General features: G+C 42.4%; 2 protein-coding genes across 2 annotated transcripts; both read left to right on the top strand.

The window, feature by feature from the left end:
- The first annotated feature begins 3438 nt into the window (after positions 1–3438).
- On the top strand, positions 3439–5639 carry LOC125382686. Its single transcript, XM_048400961.1, has 2 exons — positions 3439–5448; positions 5628–5639. The coding sequence occupies exon 1, from the start codon at positions 3741–3743 to the stop codon at positions 4947–4949; it is 1209 nt and encodes a 402-aa protein (XP_048256918.1). The 5' UTR covers positions 3439–3740; the 3' UTR covers positions 4950–5448; positions 5628–5639.
- Positions 5640–6354: 715 nt separating this feature from the next.
- Positions 6355–14209, top strand: LOC124137799 (zinc metalloproteinase nas-13-like). Its single transcript, XM_046504246.2, has 8 exons — positions 6355–6499; positions 6806–6821; positions 7818–7850; positions 8820–8866; positions 9605–9683; positions 12181–12316; positions 12691–12866; positions 13945–14209. The coding sequence occupies exons 1-8, from the start codon at positions 6440–6442 to the stop codon at positions 14160–14162; spliced, it is 765 nt and encodes a 254-aa protein (XP_046360202.2). The 5' UTR covers positions 6355–6439; the 3' UTR covers positions 14163–14209.
- Positions 14210–15822: the final 1613 nt, after the last annotated feature.

The following is a 15822-nucleotide window of genomic DNA, read 5'->3' as shown; positions in this document are numbered from 1 at the left end:
ATATCAAAATGGAGCACGGTGAGACAAAGCAAACTTCGTTCTTCTCTAGTCCTTTGCCTCAATCTGTAACAATTTTCCACCTGTGAATAGTGTTAGTGTTGATCAAACAGTATCAGAATCTGGACATTGTAGTCAGTCAAGTTATCCTGTGTTCAATCCTTCTGCAACTGTATTTGTCCCTTCAGGTCAGAATCAACAAAGTAATTACCAACAGGAATATTTTGTCCCACCTGTTAGTCAGTCTTCAATGTTTGGGAATGTTGTTGTAGAAACTCAGAAGCAGATGGTCAACGCTATGTTTCTCCCCAAACCAGAGTTATCCAAGTTCAGTGGAGATCCTACCGAGTTTTCAGCATTTCTGATGGCATTTGATGCTCGGATCATCCCATACACAGCAAGTGATGCAGACAGATTGTATTACCTGGACCAGCAACTGCACGGTGAGCCAAAAGAACTTATTTCTGGTTGCATTCATATGGATACCTCTGTTAGTTACACAGTTGCAAGAGACATGCTTTGTAAGGAGTATGGTGATCCATATAAAGTTTCTTCTGCATACCTGAACAAAGTTCGCTCTTGGCCTAAGTTGAGGAATGATGATCATAAAGGCTTGAAACAGTTGTCTGTTCATCTCAGCAAATGCTATCATGTAATGCAAAGCATATCTCACATGAATGTTCTTAACCATGCCCCAAATATGCAGTCCATTGTTCAAAAGCTACCACTGTTTCTCCAATCCAAGTGGAGGGATCGTGTCACCAAGCTGAGAATGGATAAACTAAAGGAGATTGTGTTCAAGGACCTGGTTGATTTCATAGACTTTGCCGCAAGATCTGCCAATGAACCAACCTTTGGTAAGCAGGCTCTTTCTTACAAACCTGAAGACACTAATCGTAAGGATAAGCATCCTGATAAGAACAAGTCTCATTCAACTACTTTTGCAACTCAAGTTACTACTGACACAACTAAACGCAGTTCTGTCCGATGTTATTTCTGTAAGCAATCACATGACCTAGATGATTGTAAGACATTTCTACAGAAATCCTTAGATGAAAGGCGGGCATACATAAAAGAAACCAGCAGGTGCTTCAGTTGCTATGGCTTGAATCACACATCCAAGGGTTGCATGAAGAAGAGGACTTGTAAGTATTGCAGTAAGCATCACCCAACTGCTCTGCATGATAGTAACTTTCAGGCAATCAGGAGGCAGCAACTCTCTGACTCAACAGAAGAGAAGACCGGTGATGACACTTCTGTAAAACAGGTAACTACAGGTGCTACATTCTGTGGTTCTCAACGTTCCAATGTGTCTTACACCATTCTGCAGCCAATTCTTCCGGTTAAAGTGAGACAGACAGAAAGGAAGTGACAAGGTTGTTACAACGTATGCCGTGTTGGATAATGGCAGCACAGGATGCTTCATTACTGAAGACCTTAAGGACAAAATCTCTGCCAGTTCTACCCCGACAACATTGAAGTTGCAAACGATAAATGGAACTGATTTTATATGTGATCTTGTTATCTGACCTTGCTGACAACCATTCTCTAAGTTTGCCACGCACATTTTGTAAGGAAGTCATGCCTGTTGACCACAATCACATTCCTAAACCTGAACTGTTGATGAAAATTCCACATCTTAAGGATGTTTCGAATATGCTGCCACGATACCTACCGGATCTTGATATCGGACTTCTCATTGGAATTAACTGTGCAGCCGCTCTTCGACCACTGGAAGTTATTCCCACACAAGGCAATGGACCTTTTGCAGTGAGGTACAAGCATGGGTGGACAATTAATGGACCTCTTCAAATCAAGTGTAACGCTCAAGATAAAACTGTTGTTTGCAACAAAATTGTCCTGAAAGAAAACGAGAAGATTATGGAATGTGTTTCACCTGATGCTGTACTTGGATTGTTTGAACTGGATTTCAATGAGCAAGACCTTGGGAAAACTCCCTTGCGAGCGTGGTTACTCTGCTGAAGATCAACGTTTCATGAAGGAGACTGAAGAAAATCTGAGGTTTATGGATGGTCATTGTGAAATACCTACCCCATCATGGAGTTTATCATCCCAAAAAACCTAACAAAATAAGAGTCGTTTTTGACTGCAGTGCCAAATCTGATGGGTTGTCTATTAATGATGTTCTTCTCCAAGGCCCGGACTTAGCCAACTCTCTCATCGGTGTTTTGACTCGATTTCGATCAGATCAAGTTGCTTTTATGGGAGATGTTGAATCGATGTTCCATCAGGTGAAAGTTCCTCAGAAGCATCAGGACTATTTACGTTTTCTATGGTGGCCTGATGGTGACGTCCACAATGAACTGAAAGAGTACCGCATGACAGCGCACACCTTTGGAACCGTTTCTTTTCCAATGATTGCAAATTATGCTTTGAGAAGTACTGCAAGTAAAACAAGAGGCAAATATGATGACAACATTGCACAAACCATTGAAAGGAACTTCTACGTGGACGATTGTTTGAAGTCTGTAGAAAACGATGAAATAGCAACTGATTTGATTAGAAACCTGAGACAGGCATGTACAGATGGTGGTTTCAATCTAACAAAGTTTACAAGCAACAGCAAAGCAGTGTTATTTACAATTCCTCAAGCGCACCGTTCAAAGGAAATACAAGCTGTTGATCTTAGCTATGATGTTGTTCCAATGGAAAGAGCACTGGGCATGCAATGGGACATTGCCTCGGATAGTTTTAAGTATATGGTGGACCTGCCTGAAAAACCATTCACTAGAAGAGGAATTCCATGGTATCATCACTATATGACCCCCTTGGGCTTGTATCCCCTGTGTTGCTGCCAGCAAAGAAGATACTTCAAGATCTGTGCAAGGACAAATCTCTTGACTGGGATGAGGATGTCAGCCCTGAATACACGTGCCATTGGTTGGAATGGCTTCAGGATATGGAATTGCTCAATGGTTTGACAGTAAGAAGATGTCTGGAACCTCCATTCTTTGGCAAAGTTGCTTCTCGGCAGCTTCATATATTTTCAGATGCTAGTACTACAGGCTATGGTTGTTCTGCCTACATCAGATTATTCGATGTCAATGGAAGCATTCACACTTCTCTACTTCTTGGAAAAGCTAGACTAGCTCCCTTGAAACATCAGACAATTCCACGATTAGAGTTGACAGCAGCTACTGTTTCTGTGAAGATTGGTCAGTTTTTGCTGAAGGAACTGGATCTGGATATTGATAGTATCACTTACTAAACAGACTTCACTACTGTTCTCCATTACATTCGCAATGAGAAAAGCAGATTTCCAATCTTTGTTACCAACAGAGTGAAGTTGATTAGAGATTATACTAATCCCGAACAGCGGAAGTACATAGCTTCTAAATCCAATCCAGCTGACGTTGCTTCCAGAGGATCTAGCTGTTCAAAATTCCTGACATGCAAAGACTGGTTTGATGGACTGCCAGATTCTGAATTTCCTGTATCTGAATTTCATGAATCAACAGAAACTTTAGGTATCACAACTTCACACGAAATGAAATCTTCCTGCAATGTAGATATTGTGGATAGACTTATCCATCATTATTCTTCCTGGTATCAGTTGAAAAGATCAGTGGCAATCTACCGCAGATTCTTCAATTTTCTTCAAATGAAATCTAAGCAAAACAGTGCTGAAATGAAAGACAGATGCTCAGTGAATGCACCATTGACTGTTCAAGAGCTTAAAGATTCAGAAAGCAGTATACTCACATTTATTCAGAAAGCAGTTTATGGACCTGAAGTTGCCATGCTTTCAGGACACAGAAAACAAGACATTTTCATGCAAGTTGCCAATAAATAGTTCAATTCGATGTTTGAATCCAGTCATCATCAATGGTTTGCTATGTGTGGGTGGACGGTTAAGCAAGGCTGATATATCTGATGGGATGAAGTATCCAGCTCTACTGCCTCGTAAAAGTCATGTAGCTTTACTCATTGTTCGACAGATCCATGAGAGTTTAGGGCATGTTGGCAGAATTCATGTCATATCTGCTTTGAGGGAAGAGTATTGGATTCCCAATGCCAACTCTGCTGTGAGAAGTATCTTGAACAAATATGTGGTTTGTAGAAGATTTAAGAAGCCAACCAGTGTGCAGATGATGTCTGATTTACCTGCAAGCCGTGTTCAGCCATCACCACCTTTCACGTCTACTGGACTTGATTTTTTTGGACCTCATACTGTCAAGGAAGGACGCAAGAACGTGAAACGGTATGGAGTTCTATTCACTTGTCTTGCTAGTAGAGCTGTCCATATAGAGACTGCCAATTCTCTAGACACCGACTCATTCATAAATTCGCTTCGCCGTTTCATTGCTCGTAGAGGACCTGTCAAAGAAATCTTTTGCGACAATGGTACAAACTTCGTAAGTGGATCCAGAGAACTTCGCCAGACAAGAGAAGATATAGATCAGTCTAAAACTCATTCTTACTTCCTCAAACAAAACATCATCTGGAAGTTTAATCCGCCCTCAGCTAGTCACATGGGAGGTGCGTGGGAAAGATTGATAAGGTCGGTTCGGAACGTTCTCAATCCACTCCTACAAGAATTTGGTGAACGCCTTGATGACGAGCTGTATAGAATTTTACTCTGTGAAGTTGAGGCCATTCTCAATTCAAGGCCTCTTACAACTGTATCCAGTGATCCCAAGGACCTCCACCCAATCTCGCCAAATCATCTGCTTATGGTAAAAGCAAGTGCTTATATCCCACCTCCTGGAGTGTTTCAGCCCTCTGATGTCTTTGCACGTCGTCGATGGAGACGGGTACAACACCTAGCTGATGTCCTCTGGTCCCGCTGCAACACAGACAGAAATGGCATACTCCACATCGCAACTTTCAGTATAATGATGTTGTACTTATCAAAGATGACAATTTCCCAAGAAGTGCCTGGTCCATGGCTCGTGTCAGTAAAACTGAACCTGACAGTGCTGGCAAAGTGAGAAGTGTGGTACTCAAGACAAAAGACTCAGAACTTCGAAGGCCAATTCACAAACTTGTCCTGCTTGTCCCAGCTGATGCTGAATAGTTATATACTGCAGTTGAATATCATAGTTACATCTTACATTTCCTTTATCTGTTAAAAACCTTAAGTGTGTTTAAAGGGCTGAGTGTGAATATGCCAAGATGAAAGTTTTTTCTATTGATTAGGTTTATGATGTTAATTTGTTCAGATTCTCTCATGCTTCTCTGTGGTCCAGAGGATAAAGATGTGGACTAAAAATCCAGTAAGGTTGTTGGTTGTGAGTTCAAACCCAGGTTTCAGCAATGAGTTTTTTGTATAATCTGAAATGTATATTGAAGCCTCAGTTTCACTTCTTCCTGTCATGTGATCAGGTGTGAGCACACAATCCCCATGCATTAGATGTACATGTGCTGTGTGATCCTCCATGTTGCCTGCCGATTGTCACAGTCTGTATGAAAGTATGTTGGAGCACAAATGTAAGTTTTCTTTTGGTATTTCTGACATTTTGTGATGATAGGTAAATGCATTTATATGCTATTGTACTTCTTAAGTTGAAAAAGTGAAATTAATGCATACATTTTAAGAAATGTCAAAAACATGTTTATATAGAAAGTTAAGGTCTAAATGTCTAAATTTCTTTTACTTTGTATTGTAGTTTTCTAAACCTAAATACCAGTGTCCCTGTTATACACAGGTCTAAAGTTTACCTAAATATTAATGTTCTTGTACATGGGCCTAAGGTGTATGTAAATATCAGTGTTCTTGTTGTACACGTGTCTAAGGTTTACCTTTATATCACTAAACTCACTCACTCACTCTTGTCTCATATCACTCCTATTGCAAGGGCACGGATGGCCCAGTCGTCTAAGGCGCCGTGATTCGCTGTGCAGAGTTGCGTCCCTTGGGCACGCCAGAAACCTATGATTGTGGATTCGAATCCCGGTTCGCCCCGATTATGTTCTAGGTTTGTCAGCACCATACCCGTATCAGTGGTCTTGCCGACATGGGCCTAACGTTCCCCTCATATAAGTGTTCTTGCAGTACCTGGGTCTAACGCACTCCTTAGACTAGCGTAGTTGCTGTACCTGGGTCTAACGTTACTCCTTATACCAATGTTCTTTCTGTACCTGGGCCTAAAGGTCCCCCTATACAAGTGGTCTTCCTGTATCCGGATTCCCAGGTACTCTTAATACCAGTGGTCGGGCTGTTCCAGGGTCTAACGTACTCCTTATATTAGTGTTCTGGCTGTATCCGGGTCGAAAGGTACTCCTTATACCAGTAACTTAAACCGCGGCTTTATTTCACAAAATAATGATATTATTTATATGATTATAACAAGTTAGCGATAAGGCATGTAACCACTGGGCTTGACCGGCATTCCTATGCTCCGCTCCCTGAACAAGGCATCTGACGTAAGCAGCTGCAGACCTGGGACTAGTCAGTGTGCTGTTCACACCTCGAGGCGACATGTTGTGGGTGATTGCCGTCCTGTGTTTGGGGTACTCCTTCGCTGTGCCCCTGGGGCAGGTAAAGTGACCGACCCCTAGTACCCGACCTTCCCTTTCAATACCGGGTACATGCATATGCAGGGTCTATTCGATACACTAATATTTATCCAAAATCATTAAGTCAATGAGTGTGCATTGTTTTATACTAGTCTTAGCAATATTCCGGCAGGGGACACCAGAAATTAGCTTCACGCATGTTGGGATTCGAACTGAGCGAACGCCTAACAACTAGGCTTCCTCACTGCACCTCCGAATCATTGGGTAAAGTGCGCTTTGTTTAATGTGAATGCTAACCTTTGAATATCTGTTTGTTTTGTCTTTTCAGGCCCCGGAGACAGCTGGTGAGATTAAGCCTTGCATTTCAGTCCAACAGTATTTCTTTACGTCATGTCATAGCACATGTGCCTTTGTCATGGAAATTGTATCCAAACCAATGCATAAATGGGCACAGCTATGCTTTTAATTTGTGTCCAACACCATTTGTGAACGACATATAAGTATCATAATATCATGTGCTTTTGCAATGGACATTTTAACCAATCAATGCGTCAGTGGACACGATATTGGTTTAGACACATGTATAATGAGTCCAACAGTTTTCCTGAGCCTCATATTAGTATGAAATTAATGGCACATACCTGCACTGCGTGCCTTTGCTATGGACATTTGCTTGTCCAATGAGAAGAGTGAGTGAGTGAGTATGGTTTTACGCCGCTTTTAGCAATATTCAAGCAATATCACGACGGGGGACACCAGAAATGGGCTTCACACAATGTACCCATATCGGGAATCGAACCCGGGTCTTCGGCGTGACAAGCGAACGCTTTAACCACTAGGCTAACCGACCGCCCCACAATGAGAAGAAATTAAGTATTACATCTCTAGAATGAGAAGACAGGTTAAGCCATATTGACTATATCAGTAATGCAGTTATGGAATTGAGTAAATACAACTGAAACTTAACTATGTTTTGACAGCAACCAAACAGAAAACATTCTAACGAACATACCCCACAGTATACTCTTGTAATAATTATAACATTAGAAATACTGATTTTTTTTAATCCTTGCTTTTGTTCAAGATTACGATTAATGATACATGCATATGCTTCCTCAATATTTAGTAGACTTTAAGCAGCGTTAGACACCCGCTGGTTACAAGCGATTTATGTAATATCACTTAACCTAGAGATAAAGATAGGGTGCCTCTGAGATACTTACACGTACATCAGCCCTAGCGGATTAATGACTGACTGTTTAACCCTGCCAAGAAATTGCTGTGCGCGTCTTGATTATGATATGGCAAATAAAGTACACGTGCATTGTATTTTCTTTCAGAGTTCAATGAGGATTTCCCAGAGGAGAACCCAGGTAACTTGTTTCAAAATTATCCTTTAGTTTAACTTGGGTATTGCAAAGTGTATTCGAGAAATTTATACGTGTATTGTCATAATTTTCTAGACATACTGCGCTCACAGACGTGAGGTGAAACGGGTTTAACGTCACGTTCAAGATTATTGCACTTACATAGCGACGTGCATGCACGGGTGGGTGATCGCTTGTACTGGTTCCGACTTATGTCGGTTTAATAGTGCTAGAACACTGCCGTACCAAACCGCAGTTCAACATGAATACCCCCACAGACACAGTATACTGACTCCGACCAGTCCTTGTTTTGTTCCCTTAATGCCAGGCAGGGTAACAACAAGTACCATCTTTTGACGTCTTTTGGAATGACGTAGCCTGGGATTGAAGCACCTGGTCACCGACTGAGTAAGTGAGTGAGTGAGTTGGTGTGGTTTTACGCCGCTTTTAGCAATATTTAAGCAATATCAGGGCGGGGGACAGTGGACATTGTACCCATGTGGGGAATCGAACACGGGTCTTCGGCGTGACGAGCGAACGCTTTTAAAACCACTTGGCTAGACCACCGCCCCTCTACGGCATCGAGCAAGCGTCAGTGTTTGAAGTCAATTCTTAGATTCCACATCCGTGATATGGCTGTAATATAGTGATAAGAGCGGCGTAAAACAACACTGACAATTCTAGCATTGCCGTTGCAAACAGAGGAGGCTACTCCAAATTAACCGGTTGTATTTTCTCTCCTGTTGAGAGGATACACGCGATCTAGGTTTGAGTCATGGGCAAAATAAATTTCAGGTCAGACAAGTCTTTTTGTGCAATATCACTATCGGCGATGATATTCATATGAATAAACATATTAACAAAACAAACGTATGGAAACATGTATACACACTCGGATAAAGTCAGAGTTTGATTTTGTCGGTAGCCAGTTCTACAATAATGCCATTCGTTCAACAATTTGTTCTATAATTTTAGGACTCTTTGAGGGTGATATCGAGCTTAGACCAGGACAGGACCCACTGGTGAGATTATTTCAGCAAAATGTGGAGTAAATATAACGTATTTGCATTTCTTGTATAAATATATCATCATAGAATGTATAGTAAATATAAATACAAATCCCAAAAATGTGTTTCGGATCTGTTATGCTCAGGGGAAAAAGTAGGTTTTGCGAATTATGTGTATATATTTCGGAGTCGTAATTCCCACGTTAATGTGTTATTTTTGCAAATCCCTTGGATGGTTTCGGAGCCGTAATACCTTTGGAAAGAAATAAGTAGATTCAGCAAATCCCATAATAAGTTTCGGAGCCGTAACTCCCATGGGAATATGTTGGTTCTGCAAATCCAATGAATTATTTCGGATCTGTAATTCCCATGGAAATAAGTAGGTTCTGCAAATCCTGTGGTTGGTTTCGGATCCGTAATTCCCATGGAAATAAGTAGGTTCTGCAAATCCTGTGGTTGGTTTCGGATCCGTTATTCAAATGGGAATAAGTAGGTTCTGCAAATCCTGTGGTTGGTTTCGGATCCGTAATTCCAATAGGAATAATAAGGTTCTACAAATCCTGTGGTTGGTTTCGGATCCGTAATTCCCATGGAAGTAAGTAGGTTCTGCAAATCCTGCGGATGGTTTCGGATCCGTAATTTCCATTGGAACAAGTATAGGTTCTGCAAACACAACGAATGGTTTCGGAGCCGCAGTTCCCACGGTAACATGTTGTAGGTTCGTTCTGCACTTCCTGTTAATGTTTTTTTCAGAGCCGCAATGCCTACAGGAACAGAGCATACAGATGGCCAAATGGCGTGGTACCCTATGTAATTGACACTCACCATTTCTGTACGTATATGAAAGGTTCTAGCTACCATCATTGTATGGGATGTATGCCAGTAACTCGACTAACTATGGTAGCATTCACATGCGTATTTAAAACAACAAAACAGAAAATACGTTTTCTTGTTACAATGGTTGCGGATGTTCACGTTGCATCTGGACGCCTTTTGCTATTAAACGTTTCATATAGTTTACCTCATAATACTATACGATAAAAGAGTTTTCAATTTGAATAAATGTTGCCACTTCTGCTATAACAAATGCCTTAAACCTGTTGATTAGCAAGACAGCAAGGTGACATGTATGCTCAAAGTTTGCAAGGATAAAACGTTCACAATGGAGCCTCTTGCTCATGGTGAGCATGTCAAAATGAGACCAAGTGCACGAAGGCATGGCGTTTCTAATATAGAAAACCAGTCAGAGTCACAGAAGGCACCCCAAGTCGCAACAACATTCATAGATTGGACCCCGATCAAGTCTCCTTGTTTCCAATAAGTGTCTGGAGTGGGGCTTAAGGATAAATACGACACCTTTCGACAATCGTTTTCTTTTTCCAGAATAACTTGACTACAGGTGTGACTGGAATAACTGTTTGATAACGGCATAAATGGTGTAGACTGCACATGCGAAAAATGGAAATTAAAATGCAATATGGAATAAAAAAGCATATAAATGGATCTAGTGAGATTTGTTTCAGAAAGTGTCAAAGAAACTGTTAAAGCTTGACACTCTTCTTCAAAATAAGAAATGTTTTCATCTTATATTTATGGGCAATGGCAATGTTTTAATCCTCGAATTGAAACAGTACATATTTTATATTGATTAAAAAATATTTGATTTTCTGCTCGATGTTTTTTATGAACGAAATTGATGCAATAAATGTGCACATAAATGGCTAGATCTGATTACCGATTCCACACCTGACAAATTGTTTGAATTTGCCAGACACAGTTAATAAAAAGAATCTCTGGTTCGGAGACAGTTTGACACCTTTGCCAGAAAGGATAGCCAATCTTATAAGAGAACATGCCGTAGCTAGGATTAGGTGTGTAATTTTGAATTAAAACTCCCTCAATTTAGTTTTTGGTGTCGCTAGATTTAGTGTCAACTGAATTTTGTTTCAAGCTTCAAAATCAATGTCACCATTTAAATCTTTGCACAACTTCTGTTGAAAGAAATATATCTCAGTGTTTGTTCCTCGTTGGAAATCTTAAGTTGTATACTGCTATACTTCTGTATAATGCTATTTACATGAATAAGGTAGCTTGGTGACTATCCGGTCAAATTGCTATGAATTCATACTGAGGATTGTTTCTAGTTCAGGAAATATGCAGATGTTTTCTGAGTTGCCTACAATACATGTATCTCCAAAAGCTCGAATACTTTCCCGAACCAGATATTGATAAAGAAGAATTACCCATGCCGCCCCAAATTGGCATATGATTCATATTCAGTGTATGTTTTGTGAGAAAACTTTACATCCGTCCTGAAAGTGTGATTTAGGTAACTTGAAATTTTGTCCGTTCTTTAAGAGAAAACACAGAAGATATTTTCTGTTAGGGAAGGAAGAAACATGTGCCAATTTATTGTTTGATGCTCTAATGGATGTGTAAAGCTCGACAATTGTCAGTTCAACTTCTTTGAGAGGCATTTAGAAGTTGGAGTACTAAGTAAGGATAAAATATATGGATGAACAACTTCTTTATTACCATTAGGCGCGACGTTTGGGTGTAAGTTCTAACACTGTTATCAAGCAGGTCAGTCCAACAGACGCGTAAGGTCTCATCCACACGTCAATGGAGTCATGTCTGTAGAGGATCCAGGAAACGTTCCTTACATGATGTCCTGACTGTTGTCCTATGTATAGCTCACGGAGTTTAAGTTGGCAGTGGAACAAAACAAAAAGGTGAATGGGTGACGCACTCAGCAACACTGACTCCGGGGATCCTCGGTCCTTTTTTCTGCCCCACACTGGGACTGACTGAACACTTTTGGTTTATCCTAGTGACTTCGCCCGGAAACTTGCGCCAATCCACCTAGAAGCAAGTGCCCGGTTGGATGATGGTGGTGTAAATACAAAAACTTCTAGAACCGAATACCCAACATGGGGCGCATACTTTCCTGGGAGCTGAAAATGCAACTGGAATAAACACCGATCTTGATGATATCTTGATGATATCTTGATGATATCTTGATGCTGTTTCTGATGTCTCAGATGACGTCTTGACAAGATCCTGTTGGGACTGACATTGATTCAGCTGCATCCTGTCAGCTCATGTCCAAAGATCTCTGCGTCCGTCCAACGGTGTGTTCCCACAACAAGAGAACAGAGGGTTTTAGTGTTGTGAATACCTCGCTGGTCTGCGTGTAACAAGTAGGGGAGTTAATTGTGAACAGGTTTTCACTCTCGTGAAAAGGACACCTTGCTTCTTGTTGATTAGAAAGGGATTGTGTTAGTTGACATGGATTCTGGTAATAATATTAAATTTTCATATCTGTCAAGCTTCCTCCGCGCAGAATACAATCCACAAGGCCATGCAGACCATCTCCGACAAAACAAAGCATAACGGCCGAGCTTGTATCACCTTTACACCACGTTCAAATGAAACAGCGTACATCAAGTACCAGGGTGGATCAGGGTAGGTGAAATGGAGGTATGAGAGCGGGTGGGATATGCAGGAGTGTTAGAGTGGGTGAGGTATTGAGGTGTTTGTGTGGGTAAGGTATAAAGTAGTTAGAGGTGTTAGAGTGGGTGAGGTAGTGAGGTGTTAGTGGGGGTGTGGTATTGATGTGTTAAAGTGGGTGAGGTATTGAGGTGTTAAAGTGGTTGAGGTATTGAGGTGTTAGTGTGGGTGAGGTATTGAGGTGTTAGTGTGGGTGAGGTATTGAGGTGTTAAAATGGGTGAGGTATTGAGGTGCAAAAACATAGACAAAGTTGTGACGTGCGAATATCTGCCTTTTGTTGGAAGTAAAACATAAATAATATTGGAATATACATGCTGTCATGTTCCAGATGCCATACTCCTGTAGGATATCACCACAGTACTTCTGGTGTGACACTGGGATCTGGGTGTGGCAGAATCGGCACCATCATGCACGAGACTCTCCATGCCCTGGGCTTCTGGCACGAGCAGAGCCGCCCCGACAGAGACAGCTACGTCACCATTGAGTGGAGCAACATCCAGAATGGTAGAGACATACACCGTCATCAAATCTCAGCCTATTAGTTTTCTTAAATCTTTTGACAGTCTCGTCATGGCTAAAGTAAACAGCAGATATGGGCATTTTTACAATGTTAAATCTGTAGCAGCAGGATTAAACCCTCAGTGACTCTTTAATCCGGATAATGTCAGTAGGCTACATCTGGATGAATGGGGTTGCACTGTATAACAGTTATAGTAGCTCCGACTGTAGAATAACCTTATCTGAAAACTCCTATTTGTCTATTTGTTTCTTTCATTGTAATCAGCAATGTTCTAGCAATATGACGGCAGTCTGTTAATAATTTGGGTGGGGTGTGTGTGGGTGTGCACGGGTGGCCTAATCGTCTAAGGCGCTGCAATTGAAGTGCAGTGTTGCGTTTCTTGGTCATGCCAGGAACCTATGACTTTTGTTGGTTCGAATCCCGGGTCGACTTGATTACGTTTCTATGGTAAACGCCAGGGACTGGCACCACTTCTGGCTTTCCTTCCACATTAGGTGAGGTGAGGTGAAATTGGGTTTAACGTCGCGTCCAAGATTATTGCACTTATATAGCGACGTGCATGCACGTGTATGTGTGTGTGTGGCTGCTTGTACTAGTCCGGACTGATGCCGATTTATAGTGCTAGCTCACTGAGATACCATGCCGCAGTTTAACATGAATACCCCACTCAGACACAGTATACTGACTCCGAGCCGACCAGTCCTTGTTTTAGCCCCTTAATGCCGAGCGCCAGACAGGGTAACAACAAGTACAATCTTTTAACGTCTTTTTGTATGACGCGGCCCGGGATCGAACCCTGGACCTTCCGCTCTCCGGGCGGACGCTCTACCACAAGACCACGGAGGCGGCCTCCTTCCACATTAACCTGAGACGCCATCATATATATAATTTACACGGCTATTTTACACGGCTTTTAAGCCCAATGGAATCTGTTTCGTCGGATAATCCAGATTACTCTCTGGCCTGGACGCTTAATATTTACATTACAGAAACGAAATCAGAAATCAGTATTTTCTATGCCTGATCCCAAGTTTCTTTACCAGCCTTGATTGAATATTTCAGGTCGTGAGCACAACTTTGACAAGTATTCCACTACCATGATTGACACCCTCGGACAGCACTATGACTACGAGTCCGTCATGCACTACAACGCCCACAGCTTCGCCGTCGACCGCAGCAAGCCAACCATTCTTGTCAAGCAGAAAGGAGCAGTCATTGGACAGAGAACTCACCTGAGTCCCATTGACATCAAGAAGATTCAACTGTACTATGAATGTTAAGATGTACAGGCACGGGATGTTTAGTCATTAAAGAGAGTCTGACGTAAGATCGAGTGTTTCTTTATCCTTCAGTTCTTGAGCTTCCCGTCTTCCCTGGAGATAGCACAATTCAGATTTGGTTTTACTAATTTAAGTTATTTAAGCATGATGGTGAACATTATTGTAAGTACTTAAGAGGTATATATGCAAGGTGAGGTGAGGTGAAATGGGGTTAAAAGTCGCGTCAAAGATTATTGGACTTATAAAGCGACGTACATGTGTAAGAGTGAATATTATCCCACCCTATTTTTTTTATCCCGGGGATGAAATTCTCTAGTGTCAGGATGATTCTACCCAGTGAATTTGAACCCATACCAGTGTGTTTAATCCTATCAACATATATTTATATGAATCCACCAACCAGGAACCCTGCCTTCATGTGGCTTAGATGGAGCAGCCCACCAGGAACCCTGCCTTGATGTGGCTTAGATGAATCCACCCACCAGGAACCCTTGCTTGAGGTGGCTTAGATGAATCCACCCACCAGGAACCCTGCCTTCATGTGGCTTAGATGGAGCAGCCCACCAGGAACCCTGCCTTGATGGGGCTTAGATGAATCCACCCACCAGGAACCCTGCCTTCATGTGGCTTAGATGAAACAACCAACCAGGAACCCTTCCTTGATGTGGCTTAGATGGAGCAGCCCACCAGGAACCCTTCCTTGATGTGGCTTAGATGAATCCCCCCACCAGGAACCCTGCCTTCATGTGGCTTAGATGAAGCAACCCACCTGGAACGCTGCCTTCATGTGGCTTGGATGAAGCAACCCACCTAGAACACTGCCTTGATGTGGCTTAGATGAAACAACCCGCCTAGAACCCTTCCTTGATGTGGCTTAGAGGAAGCAACCCACCTGGAACGCTGCCTTCATGTGGCTTGGATGAAGCAACCCACCTAGAACACTGCCTTGATGTGGCTTAGATGAAACAACCCGCCTAGAACCCTTCCTTGATGTGGCTTAGAGGAAGCAACCCACCTAGAACCCTGCCTTCATGTGGCTTAGAGGAAGCAACCCACCACGAACACTTCCTTGATGTGGCTTAGATGAAGCAACCCACCAGGAACCCTTCCTTGATGTGGCTTAGAGGAAGCAACCCACCACGAACACTTCCTTGATGTGGCTTAGATGAATCCCCCCACCTAGAACCCTTCCTTGATGTGGCTTAGAGGAAGCAACCCACCTGGAACCCTGCCTTGATGTGGCTTAGATGAAGCAACCCACCAGGAACCCTGCCTTGATGTGGCTTAGAGGAAGCAACCCATCACGAACACTTCCTTGATGTGGCTTAGATGAATCCCCCCACCAGGAACGCTGCCTTCATGTGGCTTAGATGAAGCAACCCACCTGGAACGCTGCCTTCATGTGGCTTGGATGAAGCAACCCACCTAGAACACTGCCTTGATGTGGCTTAGATGAAACAACCCGCCTAGAACCCTTCCTTGATGTGGCTTAGAGGAAGCAACCCACCTAGAACCCTGCCTTCATGTGGCTTAGAGGAAGCAACACACCTAGAACCCTTCCTTGATGTGGCTTAGAGGAAGCAACCCACCACGAACACTTCCTTGATGTGGCTTAGATGAATCCCCCCACCTAGAACCCTTCCTTGATGTGGCTTAGAGG

Source organism: Haliotis rufescens, unplaced genomic scaffold (genome assembly GCF_023055435.1).
Source record: "Haliotis rufescens isolate VD_foot unplaced genomic scaffold, xgHalRufe1.0.p SCAF_20, whole genome shotgun sequence".
NCBI lineage: Eukaryota > Metazoa > Mollusca > Gastropoda > Lepetellida > Haliotidae > Haliotis > Haliotis rufescens.
The sequence above is the reverse complement of the archived record's forward strand: the minus strand, read 5'-3'. Positions and strand labels throughout refer to the sequence as shown.

Excerpts from the sequence above, each read along its gene's own strand:
- LOC124137799 (XM_046504246.2), top strand. The coding sequence starts at position 6,440 with ATGTTGTGGGTGATTGCCGTCCTGTGTTTGGGGTACTCCTTCGCTGTG. Across the intron at positions 7,851-8,819 it reads TTTCCCAGAGGAGAACCCAG|GACTCTTTGAGGGTGATATC; the intron begins GTAACTTGTTTC and ends CTATAATTTTAG. Across the intron at positions 12,317-12,690 it reads AAGTACCAGGGTGGATCAGG|ATGCCATACTCCTGTAGGAT; the intron begins GTAGGTGAAATG and ends GTCATGTTCCAG.
- LOC125382686 (XM_048400961.1), top strand. The coding sequence starts at position 3,741 with ATGGACCTGAAGTTGCCATGCTTTCAGGACACAGAAAACAAGACATTT.